Source organism: Nannobrachium achirus, assembly GCF_963921795.1.
Source record: "Nannobrachium achirus genome assembly, chromosome: 15".
NCBI lineage: Eukaryota > Metazoa > Chordata > Actinopteri > Myctophiformes > Myctophidae > Nannobrachium > Nannobrachium achirus.
Window position 1 is genome coordinate 42,584,739 of NC_137822.1, and position 22,288 is coordinate 42,607,026.

A 22,288-nucleotide genomic window follows, 5' to 3' on the forward strand; every position below is an offset into this window, starting at 1 on the left:
CAGTTATCTATAATCTACAGTATATATACACAATAAACTTTATTTCACATTGCATATTAAAGTGTCATTATGGAGCCATCCCCAGGGTGGGATGTCATTCAAACACACACACACACACACACACACACACACACACACACACACACACACACACACACACACACACACACACACACACACACACACACACACACACACACACACACACACACACACACACACACACACACACACACACACGGAAAGTAAATTACATGGGGAAACAAAGTGCCTGGTTAAAGGGCCAGTTCACCTCTGGGACAACCAGATCTTATTTTATTGTTGTTTGGGACAAGATCAACACAATCCTGAGTTATTTTTTGTGTTCATTATTATTTATTTTAGTATTTCAGCATGAATGATGATGCATTTTGCATCACATGAGTCATCATGCTGCATCATATGATGCAAAATGCATCATCAATCATGCTGAAATACTAAAATATCTCAAAACACTGATTGAACACAATAAATAACTCGTGTCCCAAACAACAATAAAATAAGATCTGGTTGCCCCAGAGGTGAACTGGCCCTTTAAGGTATTCCATACGTTTCTCTGATGTCATAACCGATAACTGTGCATTTATCATCATAACCAAATCAAACGATTAAATATAACATGGAAATCTTGACTTCAAGAGTGACAAGGGGAGAGAAAAAAACAACAACAACAATGTAATGTAAAATGTAACTTTTACCATTACATGCCATGCTACTTAAACATTTTGGAGCATTCAGCTAGCATTAACGTTTCATAGCATTAAACCATAGAAACCATATTATTGCAAACATGCCTCAAAGCAGCTTGTTACGTCCACACAGTGTCCCTGCAGCTCAAGGCGTTTAGCCTAGTTGTTTGGAAATGGTTTACCTTTAGGCTAGTGGTTTGGAAATGGTTTACCTTTAGGCTAGTGGTTTGGAAATGGTTTAAAGTATACAGACGTGGAGCCCCGGTCCAACAGCATGGGCTCCTGATTCACAGTGAGGAGGGCAGTGGTTCCCAAACCCAGGGGGACCCCTGAATTATAATTGTTTTGGGGGAGGGGGGTCCCCAGATGATTAGCTTAATGTGCAACATCGTTTTCTCAACAGTAAACAAACCAACATACAGTATAAGTGTGTACAGGGCATCTGCACATATCTAAAGTGACAATTGAATGACTTCTAAGACCTTTTTTTATACCAAAATGTCAGAAGAAAGAGGCAAACATTGTGAATAGACGATACACGACAACAACGTGAGGTGTTGTGAGCTTGTAGTTCGGCTATTTTCACAATAGTTAGGCTATGTGGAACAGAGTCCCACAAAATCTAATGCCTCAAGTGCTTGTCAGGGTGGGGGGTGCCCAGTTCAAATATGGTTATTTGGGGGGGGGGGGGGGGGGGGGGTCACAGCCTGAAAAGTTTGGGAACCCTTGTGTTACAGTATAGTTTCAACTTTTGACTTTTTGTTTTGTTTTTTGGTAACTGAATGCCCTACTTCATCATACAACAGTGTCACACAAACGTTAGTTTTTTTAAGTGAAAAGTGGTTAAGGCTGTCTGTGAGTTTTATGACTATTGAACCAATGAAAAGTATTACCAAGAACTTGTGACTAAACAATAGCTTACATTGGATCCATTCTGAACACATGGTTATATTTTCCATTTCCTGAAAAGTAAGGTTTTTTGGAGATGAGGTTTCCGCCCGACACTGACGAGTCGAGTAGGAAGAGTTGGTCACAAATGAGCGAGCGTCTGTTCCGTGTGCAGCTGCTACAGTCGTGTCTCACCTCAAAGAGTGCAGCCGTTTAGTTCCCTCGGAACTTGTACTTCAAAAAATGTTCTCTCAGGAACAAAACATGTCAAAAAGAGAAAAGCAATAAACTCAACGATACAAAAACAAAAGGTCCTTCTCGATATATGTACAAATTAATCTTAGGCAAAAAAATAAATATATAAGTCTTTACATTTAAATAATTTATAACATATTGCAGTGTGGTGGGGAGGTAGGCAAAAAAGGACACCCCACCCTTTCAGTCGATCGTTAGTACACAGTTAATTTATCCATTGTTTCATCCTAACGTATCCATTTGTAACTCTGAGAGGGCCCAGCCGCACCCTCTCACACTTCAGTTAACACTGAGGATCTGTGCCGCGTACTCACTGACGTTTAAGGAAAAAGCTTCAAGCCAAATCATCATTTGGTCCAGTATACTGTATGTACAGTACGTGTGTCCATGTTGTGGTTGACATGCTTCAGTCAGAAAGCCATCGTTCCTCAACCGTTCCTCTTTAAATAAACAAAAATAAAGCTGGAGATCGTTTGGTCAGATCTGTATTATAGGTTGTGTTTTAAAGGACAACTTTGTTTTTTACAAGGGTTTATATTTTAGATTGTAATTAGAGAAAAGAAAAGATGAGTGTTAAAATGTTTTCATGTACTGTTTTCTATTGTTTTAGCGATTTTAGGATTTTGATTTCAGTGGGTGGGGGCATGCGTACACGTGGCTAAATATGTATTTTCAGACACAATAAGACGGCAATGTCTTTGTTACTATTTACACCATCCCCCATAGGTCAACATCTGCCCATGAAAGATTGTGGTGCATCTTGGGAATGGGCTTATTGTGTCTAAAAAGACATATTTAGCCACTTGCATGCATGACCCCAACCTAAATTGTTAAAATCTAAATTGTTAAAATCGCTAAAACGATAGAAAGAAGTAAATGAAAACATTTTAACACTCATCTTTTCTTTTCTCTAATGACTATCTAAAATATGAACTCTTGTTGTAAAAAACCAAAGGTGTCCTTTAGAAAAGGTTCTGTGAGTGATATTTCTTTGGTTACAAAGTTAAAGCTGTGCAGTTATATTGTGATAGTAATCATTGCAATGTGTTTGTTCAGAAACGCGTGGGTCTCTCCGTTTCTCCAGCTCCGATACGTTTTCAGCTAGAGAACCCATTTATCAGCTTCAACTTTATTGCGTTCCACTTTGTTGTCATCGTATTTTTTTTTGCAATTACTATCAGAATATAAAGCTATTTAACACTTATTATAAATAACAAACATCACTTACACCCCCTTTAATTCCTCTGGCCCATGTTTCGAGACACAACAACACAAAGCTAATTAAGGCTACCTGCAATGAAGTGCCTTGTTCTAAACGTTTAGGTACAGTAGCTGAGTAGTAGGAGAGGCCCTTCTGCGCGCTCATCAACGTCATCTGAGCAGTCATCAGCTGGGTATAAAGCTGTGAAAAGCATTCTCCCCTGGAGAAAATGCTCCCTTTCCTACATGGAGTTTGTGGGTTTTTGGAGGCTGCAATGAAAAAGGAAATTCAGACGCAAACTAAACACAATCAGTGTTACAAACTGAGAGAGAGAGAGAGAGAGAGAGAGAGAGAGAGAGAGAGAGAGAGACATAGAGAGGTGGAACAGGAAACAATGTCTTCCCATAGCTCACTTAAAGGACAACTCCGCCCTAAATCACTTCTTGGCTCATTGTCCTACTTATATCGAAATCCCAAAAGACTGTCCATGGGGTCTATTAGGCAGAAATGCCCCTGTTGTCCAGTTTCCCTAGCAGAACCCAGCAGCTGTCATAGCATAGAGTGGAGCCCATAAGCCTATCGTTTTTACACTATTTGTTGTGTTCAAAAGTTATTTTCTTTTTCATGAATGTGTTACTAGTTACAAATACATCCATGCCTTGTGGTTGTCCCACACAAGCCACCGCAATCGCATAAATAATGTTTCGGGGTGAGCATTCGGCACAAGTGCCAATCAAAGTGACTGCACTGGCCAATCACAGGGAATCTTTTCCAGGACTTGGCAAAACTTGGAAAAATAAAAACACTTTTGACCACAACAAATAGTGTAAAAGTGATAGGCTTATAGGCTCCACTCTATGCTATGAGAGCTGCTGGGTTCTGCTGGGGAAACTGGACAACAGGGGCATTTCTGCCTAATAGACCCCATTTGGGATCAATATAAGTTAACCTCAAAGCCTGGTGATCGTTAACAACGGGCGGTTTGATCCGGTCTAGGCGGAAACCACAAGCCCAAGAAGCGCCGTCGCTTTGTTTTGGTTCCCTCCGTTTGTTTCCCCAATCCCTATTAAAATGCTCCAGTAGCCTAGTGTAGTCTTGCAAGTCACTTCGAATTGGAATATAAGATGCATATCCCAAACACATTTTTCAAAAGCAAAACTACTCCGTATCAAGGAGTTTATTAGGTAGGCCCTAAAAGTATGTCCTTGAGCGCAGGGGAATTATTTTGGGTTAAAACTGAATCCGGTTTCATAGTTCCGGCAAATTGTAGTCCTTTGAGTACTACAACATGACGTAAAGTGGTTTCCTCTCCCGACCGGATCAAACCTCGAAAAGTGAAGTGATCCCAGACTAATATAAGTAGGAAAATGAGCCTAGAAGTGATTTAGGGCAGAGTTGTCCTTTAAGAGCAGCCTAATATTGACATGGCATTCATTCACACGGTCACATCTCTGGGTAAAAAAAAGAAAGAAAAAAAAAAGAACACACCAGCGTTGCCTCACTCTATTCCGTTCTTAAGCCTTCATCTGGCTTCCTCTGAGGCTTTGAAGAAGAAGGTCTCCGACCCAATAAAGCTGGCAAATGAAAGAGGTTCTTGCACAGAAAGATCTAGGTGTGCAGACTGCTGCGGATGCTCTTTTCATTCCGTTTGACGTTTTCAGTTGAAACTCCCAGCACCTCCATTTAGGTCTGTTAACAGGGGGACATGTCTATGTAGGTCTGTAACATGGGGACATGTCTATGTAGGTCTGTAACAGGGGGACATGTCTATTTTAGGTCTTTACATGGGAGGGGGACGCACATGCACAAAGGGACATTAAGTCCTGGGACGGCTGCTTTATATAACCGTCGTCGGACACCAGAAATAGCAGATCTATGAGCTCACGCAAGAGCTTGGTATTTTTGGGGTCCTATTTATGTTCTGGCCTGGGACTTAAAATCAGACTTCATGCAAACGGGATGTAAATACGAGCGTAGTACGTGTGTGTGTGTGTGTGTGTGTGTGTGTGTGTGTGTGTGGGGCAACAACACACACATGAACACATGAACGTCATATATTATCCCCCCTCAGAGCAGATCATCCAGAGGGGCCGCGGGGGGAGGGGGGGTCAGATAGTGCTCTCAGTGTGTGCGTGGCTGACGTATGCGTGCGAGTAAGGCGTGTGTGCGGGCGTGTGAGGTTGGCTGGGCCGCCGGCAGTTCTGCGTCTCGCTGAGCAGACCGGTGGTCTCCCCCGGAGGGGGGCCGTTCTCCGGGGAGGAGGGGGGCTGCGCCGCCGCCGCCTTGGTGCCGCCGGGAGAGAAGGCGAAAGTTGTGTGTGGGTACGGACCCGGACAAGGAACGGGACCCGGGCCCGCCACGGACGTAGGCGTCTGGGACAGCGGGGTGTGGTGGTTGCTGCTGCTGCCGCTGCTCGGGGTGGGCGCGGGCGTGGGCGTGGTCTGGGAGGGCTGGGGGGTCTGGCCGCAGGCCCGGGGGCTGGGGGAGGAGGAGGAGGAGCTCTGGGGAGGAGGAGGGAGAGGGGTGCGGGAGCTGGGCGGAGGCGGCGTCGGCTGAGGGAGGGAGGGGAGACAGCTGGAGGAGGAGGGCGGGTTGGGGCTGGGCGTGGCCGTGGTGTTAGGGTTGGAGGTGGGGTTGGGGGTGATGATGGGCAGGGGTGCCGAGGCCACCTTGTCCAGGCGAGTGTGACTGCCCTCTGGGGACTGAGGGGTGCTGCTGTCCAACCTGGAGGCCAGCAGGACACTCTGGTACTGGGAACGAGTCACCTGGAGAGAGAGGAGAGGAGAGAGAGGAGAGACAGAGGAGAGAGAGGAGAGAGAGACATAGGAGAGAGAGGAGAGAGACAGAGGAGAGAGAGAGGAGAGAGAGACATAGGAGAGAGAGGAGAGAGAGACAGGCACATGAAATGGAGAACTTACAACCCAAGAAAAAAAAAAAAAGACATGCCATCTCCTGTATCTGCGTGAAGTAGGTTCCTAACATTTTTTATACTGGGGTTGCAGTGGCTAGGTTCCCAGTTCGATCCCAGGTTCCCCCAGAGTTAGTCGAAGTGTCCTTGAGCAAGACTTGGAAGTTGGAACCCCAATTGCTCCGGATGAGCTGGTTGTTGCCTTGCATGGTTTCCTCCGCCATCGGTGAATGAATGTGTTAATGTAATGAACAATCTCTTTAAAGCGCTTTTCATGGAGGCAGTGGCTGCATGGGAGAAACATTCAGTGGAAGCCAGTTTCCTCAGAACCTGCAGGTCAACTGACCTGGTTAGACTCCACCAGCTACGGTATGTCTTCAGTTACCAGGCAACTGAACGCTGAGTGGAGGCTGCACAGCACTAAAGAATATGGCCCACAATCCAGACCAAACATGAAGCACTGATACAGTACACACATAGAGAAAGAACAGCCTTGATGCTGCAAAATGTATCCAACATGACAATGTTGTGTGCATCCCTATTAATTAAGAAATGTCCAATGTCATTTTAGCAACTAAAGAAAGGCACTAAAATCAAGTATCCTATTTAGCATTATTGTATAACTGTACCCCAGTACTTTTAGGGAACAATACTTTTAAAGTATTAAAAGGATCACTCAATATGAATGAACTAGGGATGCCCCGATCAGGGTTTTTTTGCTCCCGATCCGATACCGATCAAATATTATTGCTTCCGATTCGATCCCGATCATTCCCGATCCGATCTTTTGGCAAGGCATTAAGAAAAAAGATTTCTATTCATTCTATCACTTAGTGCAGCACTGAATCAACAAATTAAAAACAAAGCTTACGAGTAGTGTATAGTGATATAGGCCTACTAGTGCAGTGTTTCTCAATCATTGTGCAGCGGACCTTTGGTGTGGCCTTTGAAATTTGGCAGTGAAGTCACGATTTAAGGACTTTTAAAACCTGTTTAATATCTAAAAAAAAAAAATAAAATAGACCATTACAACATCAAAAATAATCAACAAACTATATAAAAACTGGTAAAACATTGGCCATTTTTAAAGTTGAAACAAAATAAGTTAAGAACCAATTAACCAGTCTGCTTGAAAAGTATGCATCTGTAGCAGCTAGTTGACAGTACACAGAGACATAATTGCCTTCCTTTGATCCATTAACAAGGGGCCAATTACTACTTATTGGCATCAGCTGCCAGCTGGACACAGAGTCTGACACAATCACCTTCCCTCTGCAGTGCTGTCTGTCTCATTTCTCCAAAAGCCCTTGAATATGATTGAAAATGATTAAGGATTACTGTGATTATGGTAAGCTTACATTTCATATCGCATTCACCTTACCTGTAACTTTCAGTACTCCCAGAAAATATTTTTTTGAAAAAAATATATATATATATTTTCGATATTTTTTTCCCGATCTCCGATCTTATAAAAACGGCCATATCGGCGGCCGATCCGATCACGTGATCGGGATCGGGCAACACTAGAATGAACAAAAGGGGAGTTACCTTAACGAACTGCACGTCGGTGAGAGCCCGCACGCAGAAGTCGGGCGTGTACTGGTAGGGGGTCCCTGGGATGTAGGTGACGCTCCCGCCCACAGAGTTGTTGTCCGGCGCGTTGCAGCTGAGCGACGCCGAGCGGTTCAGACCGCCGCCGTGAGACGGCGAACGCAACTCTGACCACCATAGAGAGAGAGAAACAAAAAACACAGGAGTGAGCGGAGGGGGGGTAAAATATGCACGCACACACACACACAAACCCACATACATATGCATGCATGTGCTGCGTGTGTGCATGCACACAACGGCAACAAAGAAACGCACAACAAGACACATGAGAGCGACGCGGCGGCGTCGACTTATCGTCATGTCGAGATTTAGTGACGTGAAGATCGGGAGAAAGAATAAAAGTGAAATGTTGGGATGGGAAAAAAGATAATTATATTAAGGAAGATGATTGCAGGTTTAGAAACATGGCTGACATAATACGCTAGTATGTGAGTTAGATCACACAGATAGCAAGACGCTGAAACATACCACAAACACACACACGGACACGCACAGGCACACACAGGTGTATTAACATATTAACCACTTTCAGTCTGGCGTCCCTATGTCATTGTAAGAATAAAAATAGGGCGTTAAGTGGTTAAATGCAAATATAAAGACAGGTGTAGTATGACCAGTGGTTATATTGTGTGGTGAATGATGGTATGTTGATCTAGGGCAGGGAATGGACAATGTCTGCCATGCAAAGAAGCAGGCACAGCACATACAGTACCTGACACAATCGCCTGGGTGGTTCCTTTTATTTTTGGAACACTGTTCTCAAATGACGCGAGTGACGTCAGTGTTATTTATTACAGACATTCATATCAATGTCATTAAGGACATGAGGTCGGCAAAAGAGCAATACAAGCTGCGTCCGATATATCGGAACCTTTCTTCTGAAAAAGGGAGGTGATAAAATTAGCGACACATTGACGTCATTCCAAGCTTCGGGAAAAGGTCTCTGAACCTTTCCTCGGAAACCTGTGGCACCTCTAGATGTCCTGACTCTCCCGACTATTAGTTCAGAAAGCCTGTCCGTCCGAACCGGGAGTGTTTTCAGACGTCGGTATTGGCCTTGATAATCACCATCATTATAATCATAATAACTATTATCATAATATGAGCGGAATTGGTTTTACAACTTCCCCCGGCTAATGCCTGCTCAGATGCCTCAGATGACTTGTCATTATAGTATTATATTTGTCATATTATTATAGTATATATTTAACCAGAGGTCAGCCTGACCCACCTTGACATTTATTGTGTTGTGAGGGTGACAAATAAAACATGGGAATGGATCAGTGATTAAACGGAAGGGGAGAGTGACGACAGGGGGCAGAGGTGAGAGGGGACACTGGGTCTAGAGCCCCATCCAGCAAGTCTTTTACTCTGTTTGAGCCTGATACAAGTCTTCTACTCCAGTGGTTCTCAAACCTTTTTGGCTGCAGTACCCCCTTATACTGATTTCTGAAGCCAAGTACCCCCTTCACCTGACTACAGCATTTTGCTTAGAAATGTACATCAAAAGTCCAGTTCCAATGCCAATATGTCCAAAATAAAACAGCATATGGCAAATAAACATTGCTTTCTATTCAATAACAGTTGTACTAATCAAGGTATTGATGTAATTTGGTTTAACAATTTACAAATGAACAGGTTCAAACAGAGTCTGTCAATGTTTTATCATTCACCATAACACTAAATACATATTCCCATTTTCTAGTTTTTTCTCACGTACCTCCTTCAGTACCCCTACCCCTGCGTACCCCTAGGGGTATACGTATCCCCGTTTGAGAAAACACTGTTCTACTCTGTTAAGAGCCTGGTTCAAGTCTTCTACTCTGTTAAGAGCCTGGTTCAAGTCTTCTACTCTGTTAAGAGCCTGGTTCAAGTCTTCTACTCTGTTAAGAGCCTGGTTCAAGTCTTCTGCTCTGTTAAGAGCCTGGTTCAAGTCTTCTACTCTGTTAAGAGCCTGGTTCAAGTCTTCTACTCTGTTAAGAGCCTGGTTCAAGTCTTCTACTCTGTTAAGAGCCTGGTTCAAGTCTTCTACTCTGTTAAGAGCCTGGTTCAAGTCTTCTAAAGTGAAGCTGAAATGTTTAAGTCTGGTTCAGAACCAGCCGAAGCAGCTTCACTTCACTCAGTTCAGCTTCACTCCGCTCTAGAACCGCTCCAGATACTTCATCTTTATCCCATTAAGACCTAAGGCCTTATGTATATACATGGGCTGTACTAACTATGGGGGCATCCCATTGGTAGATCCAGCGCACAACAGCCCTGCCAATCGGGTTCAGCCACGTATTGGCACGACAGGCGAGTGGGAGTACATGTATGCTTAATACATGGCTTGGTAGAATGCTTCATTGATCTTTTTCTGTTCGTGTATGGCGTTCGTTCACCTCTGTACGTGCTGGGAAGTCACTGTACTGTATGTACTACACAGACAATATGTTTCTGCTGTTCCTAATATGATTTGTGGTGTTCTAAAAAAATAAAAGACCTGAGGCAGATTAAAAAAAAGTCCACGGCAGGAACTGGACCCCTGCGCTACCTGAGCACCCAATAAAAAAAGGACTCTACATGAAAAGATATTACCGTAAATGCTGTGCTAAGTGAGCACGAATTCTAGCACTTGCTGGATAAGGGGCTCTAAAGAGATGACAGACAAAATGGGTGAACGTATTGGGTTTTAAAGAATAAAAGGGGACCCTCTCCCTCCCTCATGCGATGGTTGTTTACCTGGGAAACGAGAGAACAGAGAGAACCTTTTAAGAGAGAGACGTCGTGGGGGCGGGGGCGACACCGAGGGGGAGGGGGGAGGGGTGACAGCTGAGAGGAGGGGGAGGGGGGGGAGGGGGGGGGGGGGGTGGAGGCAGAGAGAGAGAGAGAGACAGTCTTTAGTTTAGTGAGCGCACTGTGTTACTGTCTATATTGTAAACCTTTTCGCCTCAGAACACCAAAGCTAGGGAGGTCAGAAACTGGCGACTATTTTTCAAGTCAATTCTTTTATGCATAATTTCTGCATTTCTCTGAACATTGCAGGTTAATCAGGTGTGAGATCAGTGCTACCGTGCCGAGTGCATCTACTCCAGATATATCTACAGTTATAGAGTGCATCTACTCCAGACATATCTACAGTTATAGAGTGCATCTACTCCAGACACATCTACAGTTATAGAGTGCATCTACTCCAGACATATCTACAGTTATAGAGTGCATCTACTCCAGACATGTCTACAGTTATAGAGTGCATCTACTCCAGACACATCTACAGTTATAGAGTGCATCTACTCCAGACATATCTACAGTTATAGAGTGGATCTACTCCAGACATATCTACAGTTATAGAGTGCATCTACTCCAGACATATCTACAGTTATAGAGTGCATCTACTCCAGACATATCTACAGTTATAGAGTGCATCTACTCCAGACATATCTACAGTTATAGAGTGCATCTACTGCAGACATATCTACAGTTATAGAGTGCATATACTCCAGACATATCTACAGTTATAGAGTGCATCTACTGCAGACATATCTACAGTTATAGAGTGCATATACTCCAGACATATCTACAGTTATAGAGTGCATCTACTCCAGACATATCTACAGTTATAGAGTGCATCTACTCCAGACATATCTACAGTTATAGAGTGCATCTACTCCAGACATATCTACAGTTATAGAGTGCATCTACTCCAGACATGTCTACAGTTATAGAGTGCATCTACTCCAGACATATCTACAGTTATAGAGTGCATCTACTCCAGACATATCTACAGTTATAGACACGTGTTTTCTTGTCTGCAGCGATGCAATCACAAGCCTCTTTCTATGTTTGCATCCCTATTCTAGGCAGTTCACTATAAGCGAGCAATTTCATTTTATTGTGTTTTAAGTACGGTATGTTTACAATGCAATGTGACACGTTGTGAGCTTATATGGGCTTACAGATAGGCTATCTTTGCTGTTTAAAAAAAGAAAAATAGGGCTTCAGTGATGACTTTTTTGGGACCCTCGATTTATTTTCTCCTTCCTGAAATGACGCATCTGCTTGAGGACAATGTTATCTCAAATATAGTTTTACATAACAAAACAATCTTTTTTCCCCACCCCTCTATAACAGCAGTTATCATCAGCCACTACAGTAGTGTGGTACATAACCCTCTATAACAGCAGTTATCATCAGCCACTACAGTAGTGTGGTACATAACCCTCTATAACAGCAGTTATCATCAGCCACTACAGTAGTGTTTTGGTGGTGTTTACTGGCAGAAACACAACATTGCCCTCTCGCTGTATTTTGGTGTTTCCACAGTTGGTTTTGGTAGACAGTGGTAAAGTGGCCGCTTGGCAAACGGAAGATTCCCAGTTCGATCCCAGGCTCCCGCAGAGTTGCTGTCGAAGTGTCCTTGAGCAAGACTCTGAACCCCTAGTTGCTCCCGGTGAGCAGGTTGGTGCCTTGCATGGTTTCCTCTGCCATCAGTGTATGAATGTGTGTGAATGGGTGAATGTAATGCACACTCATTGTAAAGCGCTTTGGATAAAGGTGCTATATGAATGCACCATATTTACCATTTAAGGGTCAATCCCACCGGAAGGATAAAGATCACAATAAAAAATATTGTTCTCAATTGAAGTGGATGGTAGTGTCCACACTGGACACTATCATCCACTCCCATCCACTTCAAATGAGAATGATATTTTTGTATCCTTATCTTGCCCGGTGGGAATGACCCTTTAGACAGGGATGTTTTTGGTCAACCAAATCAAACAGTGAAAACACCAAAATACAGAGAGAAGGCAGGGTGTTACTACATGTAAACACCACCACACTACTGCAGCTTAGCTGGTATGCAGAGGGAAATGATGGGTCAAATATGTATACAGTATGTTGTGTTGTTATGTAAACATGGGGCAAAGTAATGCTGACCTTTAATACTGCACTGTATGCAGATGTTATTAAGAGGGAAAGCTTCCTAATAAGACAAGACTTAGGAGGGTCTCCTCACAGCCCCGCACCCCCACGCACCCTCAAGGTCGCTGTTATCAGTCTCTGTAGTGTGTGTGTGTGTGTGTGTGTGTGTGTGTGTGTGTGTGTGTGTGTGTGTGTGTGTGTGTGTGTGTGTGTGTGTGTGTGTGAGAGAGAGAGAGGGAGGGAGTGTGCGAGGGAGTGTGTCAAAGATTTATGGGTGAATCAGCGAGCATGTGTGTATGAGGGGCCACGGTGTGTGTGTGTGTGTGTGTGTGTGTGTGTGTGTGTGTGTGTGTGTGTGTGTGTGTGTGTGTGCGTGTGTGCGTGTGTAAAGAGACCATATATCTACACTGTCGGGCAGAAACCTTCTATCACCATATTTCAGCTTTTTTATATTTTTCATAAATGAATGCCCCAGTTCATCACATGATACTGTCGCACAAAAGTAGAAAAGAAAAATAGCTAATGTACAAGTTCAACTTGTTCAACAGATCAGCTATTTCTTACTGCTATTTCTGAAAACGCTTCAAAGTGAAAGTGGCTGAGTGAGCCTGTCTGTGTGTTCTATGAATATTTAAACCAATGGAAAGTATTAACAGGAGCTGTGATTAAATAATAACTACTGTACACTGCATCCATTTTTTTTCCATTCCCTGGAAAGGAAGGGTTTTGGACATACCTATAAGGTCATATGGAAACCTCATGTGTCCAAAACAGTTACTTCAGGATTCAAATTCAACAAAAGCAAAAAAAAGATCGACGAAAAGCTCAAAGCATGTTTGCGAACATGCAGATCTGCTACTTTTGATGCTGTGGTGTGTCGCCGTGGTATGATCAAGTTAGGGGCGTTCGTTTTGGAAAAACGCTAACCCTAAAAGTTATAATATAGTGCTGATAAGAGGTTTCTGCCCGACAGCGACAATAATATGTGTGTGTGTGTGTGTGTGTGTGTGTGTGTGTGTGTGTGTGTGTGTGTGTGTGTGTGTGTGTGTGTTAGGGCATTCATCAAATATTCAAATATTCGAATATCAAAGTCACTATTCGACATTGTTCACCAAAGTCGAATATTCGCTTTTTTTTTTTTTTTTTTATTGTTTTCTCTTTAAAAATATACAGTATATATATTTCTTCATGGTTTATAAAGCTTGGCTAGATGTGGATGAATTTGTTAATGCTCTATACCAGGGGTTCTCTAAATTTTTTAGGCTGTGACCCCCAAAATAAACATATTTGAACTGGGGACCCCCACCCTGACAAGCACTTGGAATTGTAGGTATTACATTTAATGTGACTCGGTTCCACAGATAAATATTGTGAAAATAGCAGATCTACATGCTCACAAGCATGTAGATCGGCTATTTTCACAATGTTCACCTCTTGCTTACTTAATATTTGACAGTTTGGCGAGTCCTGTCGAATATTCGACTATTCGAATACTTTGAGGTAAAATAATTAGAATACTAAAAATCACCGGGGTGTGTGTGTGTGTGTGTGTGTGTGTGTGTGTGTGTGTGTGTGTGTGTGTGTGTGTGTGTGTGTGTGTGTGTGTGTGTGTGCGTGCGCGTGTGTGTGTGTGTGGCAGATTCAAGGATGAGTTGTAGAATGTGGAAGCAACCCCCACCACACACACACACCTCCCTGTGTTGCCATATCTGCTTATTATAAGCGACTTTGGCCTTGTTTATATTCATTGGGAGCAGAGCACACGAGCGGAGTGGAGCGGGACGGAAAGCCGCTCCGCGCTCCAGGGGTCTATGGTACCGTTCACTCTTCGCTCATGTCGCGCCCCCCGCCGCTCCGCTCCCCCCCGCTCCACCGCTCCGCTCGATTTGCGTATCGCTCCGCTCACCGCTCACTCCGCGCTCCGCTCAGGGTCGTCAAAAAGCAGCAAAAAAAAGTTTCGAAACACTTTCTCCTTCGCCAGTGTGTTCCCATCCAACACAAACGCCTGCGGTAATGTGAGCCTCGGCTTGATGGAGATCTGTCTAGGCAATCTAAGGCATTGTATTTTAAGACGGGCAATATTAAATCCTGTTGGTTATTGATTAGGCTAATCACCACAACCGAGAGAGGGAGGCGAGTCGTGGCGTGTGTTTTTCATTCAGCAAAATCAGTCTCACTTGCATTTAAAATCGTATCCTTTGACTGGCTTAACTGACACAAGGTAGGCTACTTATTATAACATAGCCTAGCCTACTTGTGTGGATGATATAGATACATTTTGTGAAATCTTGATGAAGGGAATTCTCTGTCTGTTCTCCTCTCCGCGGTAACGACATATTGCTGTACTGCCACTACTGCACCCGGCACTGTTTTGTTGGAAACATGCGGTGCGCGGCCCCAACAGGGTCGGCCAGGAGCGGAGGAGGTCTGCGCTCCAAGGAGCGGAGGAAAATCCTCGCTCCGAAGCCGCTCAGACCCGTTTGAAAAGTCGCTCGCTCACGCTCACGTCAAAAACGGCCCGCTCCACTCCCCGCGCCGCTCGCGCTCCACTCCGCTCGTATGCTCTGATTGGGAGCCTAGTTGCGGGTTGCGGTTTATTAGACTGTCTTGTTTCTAAAGTGTAGTTTGCTTATTTGGGCTTGCTTCCTAATGTTGTTTAAATCAGTGGTTCTCAAACATCTTTAAATCAAGGACGCCCAGAATTAATGTATGTGTCGACGGAAGTATCCGATGCATATCGGTTTAAAGGGCTCATGCATGTGGCCTATGATAGTCGCTTCTTTTGTGCTTGTTTTCATATACCTGGTTGCTTATTTCTCTTGCAAAAACTGGCAACACTGATCCCTCTTTGTCTCCATCAGTGGCGTCAGTTCAGAAAAAGCTAAGGTAGGCGCACCGTGCAAGACACCAGTCATGTTGCCATACCTTAGCAACAGGCATGATACATTTATTTTAAGAAGTACATTTTATTTTTTTCCCCGTTTCTACGGTTTCTTGGGCTGGATATGGCAGCCTGGAACGGTTTGGTTCAAGTGCAGCTAAACTAGGCGTGTTAGTAAACGTGCCACAATTAACAATAATGCATTGCACCTGTGCAGCTGACTTGCGGAACCTGGGAATATAGGCTACCATTTTGTCAAGATGGGGAGAATAAAAGTGTGGAGAATATAATTAAAATACCTTGTTAAAGTGACCATTTTGTTAAATTTTGCATTTGTAGTTATTTTACTGTAATTTAACAACATAATAACCAGCGCAGATAGACAAAGAGACATTCATGGATTTATATTTAAAAGCAACTTTTGAGGGTATGGCAGCTGCATACCCCTGCCATACCCAATTGACGCCCCTGCCCTCTCCTCCTCGTCTCTGCTCCAGCTTATCATCACAGAATAACCTTCTTCATTTTCCCACGGCCATAGTCTCTCCTCTTCCTTATCTCCCTGAGTCACTGGGTGATATTTATGCCTTATTATGTCGCCCCCAAGGTCAGACATGAAGTCCATTCATACATACTGTATCAACCTCTCTACATCTTCTGTGTATTAACTTAATGTGCAACACTGTAGATGTGGCATTTTCAGCGTGCCATTCGACACAAATCTGGCTGCATTATTTTATGCTTTAAACATGAAGATAGTCCAGTTTAATCTGTGATTAAATTACTACAGTTGTCGATAAATAATCTTTGAGGTAAGGCTGGTGTGCACACTCACATCAACGCAAGTTTCTTTAATTGAAGCCAATTAAGCTTGTCTTCATCAATAAAACCGTGAAGTGTTTTTTAATTATTCGAGGCCCACTTGCAATATCCTCACGGCCTACCAGGGGCCCGACCCACAGGTTGGGCATCACTGGCATATTTTCTTCTTTCTATTTACTATCATGATGAGAGAGACGGCTGCTGTGCTCAGCTGCTGGCTGAGAGAGAAACACTGGGGCATTGTTGTCTGGCTCGTCCTCACGTGGCATTTAAACGTTTACAAAGTTTTCACTCATGTTTTTGCTGTTGTTTTAGTCTTTGACTGTAGAGGTGTGGGGTTTTCTTTTTGTATAAGTTTGTCATAATGAGGAAGAACTGTTGGTTTGTTTTCAGTAAAAGTAATTCTTATTTATGTTCCATATGAATATTCAGGGGTTTAGCAAATGTGAGGATAAACTACTGAACTGCAAAGATTTAAAGCCCTGTTAAAATGTAATTTAGATAGGATGATATGTAGACCGATGTCAGGTTCATTTGTTGATCTGGCATCCTATAGTTTTAATGTACAGATTATACATTTTATTAAATTATATATATTAGAATGTTTAGACCGATACTTGGTTTACCTAGAGCAGGGACACTCAAACAGCTGGAACTGTGGGTCACATTACAAAAAGGGCAAGGCGCCAGGGGCCACTTGATAAAATGTCTACATTTATGATACTTGATAACTTCTGTCTTTCATTGGTGCCTTATAATGTTGATCTTAATAACTGACACTGTTTTCTGGCAAATTAAACATACTGTGGTTGTTGAATTTGCATGAGAGGGCAACATCTCAAAATATCTTGAAAGAATCAGTCCATTTTGAGTATCACTGAACTAGAGTATGGTCCTAATAGATCCTACTATGTTTATGCAATTGATGCATTACCCGGTGTTCACCTTTCTTACTGTAAATCCCTCTGGATTAAGAGTGCCTAAATTGTAAAATTCATAATGTTTATTTTATTGAACTGTAAACAGTAGATACACTGAACAACAGAGAGGCGTTTTGACTGCTTGACACAACAACAGCTGCACATACTTGCACATAGAGAAGCTGCATAATGTGTGCATATGAAACATAGACAACAGTTGATCCAAAAATAGAAACATAACAGTTAGTTTATGATACACACGTTAACACAGCAAAGCAGTGACAGCAAGACGGTGTCAATATCTGCAGTAGACTTTAAATATCCTCTCTATAACAGTGGTTCTCAAAGTGGGGTCTGGGGACCCCCAGGGGTCCTTTGGGGGGAAGGGGGGTCCCCAGCTAAAGTAGTTAAGCCATTTATATGGTGGTAATTCAAAGATAGCAAATCTACAAGCTTGCACGTCTGCTATTCTTTGAATTCTTTTTAAAAAATATCAAAAACTTTGAATAATTTACAAAACATTTGACTTGAAAAGATTTGAGAACCACTGCTCGTAAAAATAAATACAAAAATTCTAACAAATGTGTTAACAGAAATATTCTCTAAACTTGACACTTCACAACACTGGATTAACACAATTATCATTGTACACGCACACAATATCCAGGCAGTTATGACAGCAGCACACCACTAGGTGTCACCAGAGTTGCTACCTCTATATTTATCATGTTAAAAAAGCTCTCATCATCATAACCTTGTCCTAGAGCGTTAAGTGTGATTTATACTTCGTGGCAGGACGGTGTGTCAGTGACACTGACCGCGGCAGGGCAGCGCAGCATGAATTAAGCATTAAAGCTCAAGTGTGTTGGGCTGACCTGTGACCACCTGACCAGCTGGGACTGACACTACTAATGAGTGATGTTGTCTTCACACTGGGCAGGGCTGCGATAACAGGTGCTGTGGTGGAAAAACTACTTTCTTTACTTAAAGGACAACTTTAGTTTTTTACAACAAGGGTTCATATTTTAGATTGTAATTAAAGAATATAAAATATGTTGTTAAAATAATTTTCTATTGTTTTAGAGATTTTTATTTCAGTGGCTGGGGGCATGCGTACAAGTGGCTAAATATGTAATTTTACATAGAATAAGCCCATTCCCAAGATACAACGCAACATTTCATGGTTGGATGTGACTTAAGTGATACTGTAAATAGCAATAAAGAAACTGCTGGCTTATTGTGTCTAAAAAGACATGTTTAGCCACTTGTTTGCATGCCCCCATGCGTATGCATGACCCACATAAAACTAACTTTTTCTTTTCTCTAATTGCAATCTAAAATATGAACCCTTGTTGTAAAAAAACAAAGTTGTCCTTTAAGTATCAATACTGCAATGTAGAAATCCTCTGTCTCAAGTACTGGAAGTACTGGAATTCAAAATTTACTTGAGTAAAAGTACAACAGTATTGGTATCAAAATGTAAAAGTAGAAAGTACTCATTCTGCAGAATGTCCCGTATCACAGGTTTTCAAATGTAGACAAATCTTTTGAAAATGCAGATCTCACAATGCGTCGCAAATTCGAGATTGTAGATCGGCTATTTTCAAATGGCCGAAATGTAAACTGGGCTGAAGTGGTTCATGTATGTTTTGTAATAATAATCAAAATCTACAAAGTAACTAAAGTTATCAAATAATTGTAGTGGATTAAAAATACACTATTTACCACTGAGAAGAAGTGAAGTAGAAATAAAAGTACTGAGAACACTATAGGGTTGGGCAATTTGGACAAAATCTAATATCAGGATATTCTTGACCAAATACCTTGATATCGACATTGTGACAATGATATCACTCTTCTTTTTCTTTTATTAAGAAGTGTTCAAAAATAGACAATTCTGTATTTTTGACCAATTCTGAAAAGCTTTTAAAGTATTGAACACCTCCATCCAATTTGTCAGTTAGTTTATGCTTACAGTAACTACATAGTAAGTGGAGTAAAATGTACATTAATTAACTGCCTCTCAGAAGATGTAATGGTATAGAAGCATAAAGGCTATTAAGGTTTGGCACATTTTTTTGTATATATATATTTTTTTTGGCAAGTATATTTTGATACCAATACCTTTGTACTTTTACATTTTTTAATACAGGCCTTTTACTTCACCGGTAACCAGGCCTAGAATTTCGTCAGTTTAGGGGCAAGGCCAATTGGCCTTTGGTGTTGTCAAATTTTTGAGGGCACAAAGGCCAAGTGCCAGGGCAGGAAGGCCATCATTAAAACAATGATTTTAAGTCCACGCCACAGTCATAATTAATTTAGCTTAAACTTTAAGGTTTAATGTAATACCTTTCAATTAAATAAATATCAAGAACCTGTTTATTTCTGTTTTGCCATGTGCAGTGGTTTAAAGTAACTAAGTACATTTACTTAAGTATTGTACTTAATTGTTTATTGTAATTTTGAGTATTTCTAACACTTACTTGAGTTACTTCTACTCCACTACATCTCGGCTCCAAATATTGTACTTTTACTCCACTACAATTATTTGACATCTTTAGTTACCAGTTACTTTGCATATATAAATTATAATATTATTACACATACATGAACCACTTTAGCCCTATTTAGGCTATTTGAAAATAATCAAGCTTGTAGAAAAAATAGCAGATCTACAAGCCCAAGATGTGTCGCATAACTATGCGTTGTGAGTTTGTAGATCTGCTATTTTCAAACATGTTGTACTTTTACTTTTGGTACTTTAAGTACATTTTGATACCAATACTTTTGTACTTTTACTCAAGTATATTTTTAATTTGAGGACTTTACTTGCAACGGAAGTATTTCTACATTGCAGTAGGCTATTGATACTTTTACTTGAGTAAAACATTTTTTCCACCACTGGCCATGTGCACGCACGCACACACGCACACAAACTCCTCCCTCCCGTTCGCGGAGTGATCCCTTTCTCAACAATAATGTACTTTCTGACAGCTCAGCCTCTCGTGGAAAGATTAGCTTTTGGTTCCCTTGTGCTGCATTTTGGTTGTTGTCCTGAGCTCAGCAGAGCTCCGTTTGAAGGCATTCGTTCGCACATTCGGATTTATTCAACAGGCTGCGTTATATAAAACTCCCGTTTAGCCCGGTGATGTTTTTGTGTTGTAACTTGTATAAACACTGTGTCGCGGGACTCCGTCGGCTCCACTATGCGGCGGCTGCTATGCTGCTACTACGAGCGTAAATGGAATCTACTACTGGTCATGTGCGCAGCTCAACCAACGACGCACTGCTGTTACCGTAATGCCTGGAAAATCGCGCAGAGGGAAAAACGGTAAAAAGCAGTTAATGGACTGCTGTGGGCGCCAGGGCACCACGGCCACTGTGGCCGTTTGGGCATGTCATTTTTCGAGGGGCACGCGGCCAAAGAGAGGGGCAACGTCGTGGCCGCCGTGAATTTCCTGCCCTGCCGGTAACAGTGAAGTGTGTTTCTACAGTGTGGTACACTAGTGTTTGGCGATTTGGACAAAAACAAATATTGCAATATTCTTGACCAAATACCTTGATATCGATATTGATGATAATATCAATCTTTTTTTTTAAGTGTTCAAATATAGACATTTTGATATTTTTGACAAAGTTTTTAGTATAAAGACAACACTCCAATTCAATTTATCAGTTAATTTATGCCACAAAATAACTACCTAGTAGCCTAACTAAAACTGGCATATACTTGTAGTGGAGTAAAATGTACATTAACTGCCTCTCAGAAGATGTAGTGGTATAGAAGCATAAGGTTTGGCTTTTTTGGCAAGTAGAATTGATACCAATACCTTTGTACTTTTACATTTTAAATTATTGGGCCTGTTACATGTGCAGTAACAGTAACGTGTGTGTTTCTACATTGTGATATTGTATCAGTAAAGTGTGTGTTTCTACATTGTGATATTGTATCAGTAAAGTGTGTGTTTCTACATTGTGATATTGTATCAGTAAAGTGTGTGTTTCTACATTGTGATATTGTATCAGTAAAGTGTGTGTTTCTACATTGTGATATTGTAACAGTAAAGTGTGTGTTTCTACATTGTGATATTGTAACAGTAAAGTGTGTGTTTCTACATTGTGATATTGTATCAGTAAAGTGTGTGTTTCTACATTGTGATATTGTAACAGTAAAGTGTGTGTTTCTACATTGTGATATTGTAACAGTAAAGTGTGTGTTTCTACATTGTGATATTGTATCAGTAAAGTGTGTGTTTCTACATTGTGATATTGTAACAGTAAAGTGTGTGTTTCTACATTGTGATATTGTAACAGTAAAGTGTGTGTTTCTACATTGTGATATTGTATCAGTAAAGTGTGTGTTTCTACATTGTGATATTGTAACAGTAAAGTGTGTGTTTCTACATTGTGATATTGTAACAGTAAAGTGTGTGTTTCTACATTGTGATATTGTATCAGTAAAGTGTGCATGTTTCTACATTGTGATATATTGTGATATTGTGATACATTGTGATAAATTGCTACATCCAAAAAGGGAAACATGTGAAACTGCATCTGAAGCCAGGCTGAACTCCACACAGCACACAGGAAATGAAAGTGTGCGTGTGAATGTTTTATGTCGACTCTACAGAACATGTCTCGTCTTCTGCTCCACCGCACGAAGGTGGGGCTCAAGGTTAGCCCAATATACACACCGTCCTACCACGAAGTATAATTCAGGCTTAAAAGGAGCACGTTTGACCCATTTTCAAAGTTAGCCTCATATTAATTGGTCCTTGCTCATTATAAAATGGCACCATGTCTGTCTACTGGCTCTGTGTCTCATAGGTGTCCTGTGGACAGTTCAGAAACCTGCCTACCAGTTCTCTACCTGTAAAGCTAGCTGTATGCTATAATAGAAGCCATCGTTCTTGCATCAATACAAAACTAAAATACAACTTTTGAAATCCTATTTGAAATGACCAAACCTGTCAACTGGCAGGCAGGTTTCATCCTCTGAGACACAGAGGGGCCTTTTCCACCAAAATAACCTTGGTTCAAGAACCAGTGCCGTTCAACTTTCTTGGAGCCTTGGTTTGTTCTTGGAACCTTGGTTCGTTCTTGCGAACACGGCCGCGAACCGGCCTGCGTTTCCACCAGACTGAACCAGAGGAACCAAGGATTTTGTGGTTCCCG

General features: G+C 41.9%; 1 protein-coding gene across 1 annotated transcript in view; it reads right to left on the reverse strand.

The window, feature by feature from the left end:
• Nucleotides 1-5,180: 5,180 nt before the first annotated feature.
• The window catches only part of LOC308299869 (metal transporter CNNM4), a gene marked incomplete at both ends in the record, with an annotated part of 66,011 nt that continues 48,903 nt past the window's right edge, over nucleotides 5,181-22,288 (reverse strand). The window contains 3 exons of the mRNA XM_080743651.1: nucleotides 5,181-5,837; nucleotides 7,529-7,698; nucleotides 10,310-10,399. Coding sequence (XP_080599777.1) covers nucleotides 5,181-5,837; nucleotides 7,529-7,698; nucleotides 10,310-10,399 — 917 coding nt within the window. The remainder of the gene's footprint in view (nucleotides 5,838-7,528; nucleotides 7,699-10,309; nucleotides 10,400-22,288) is intronic.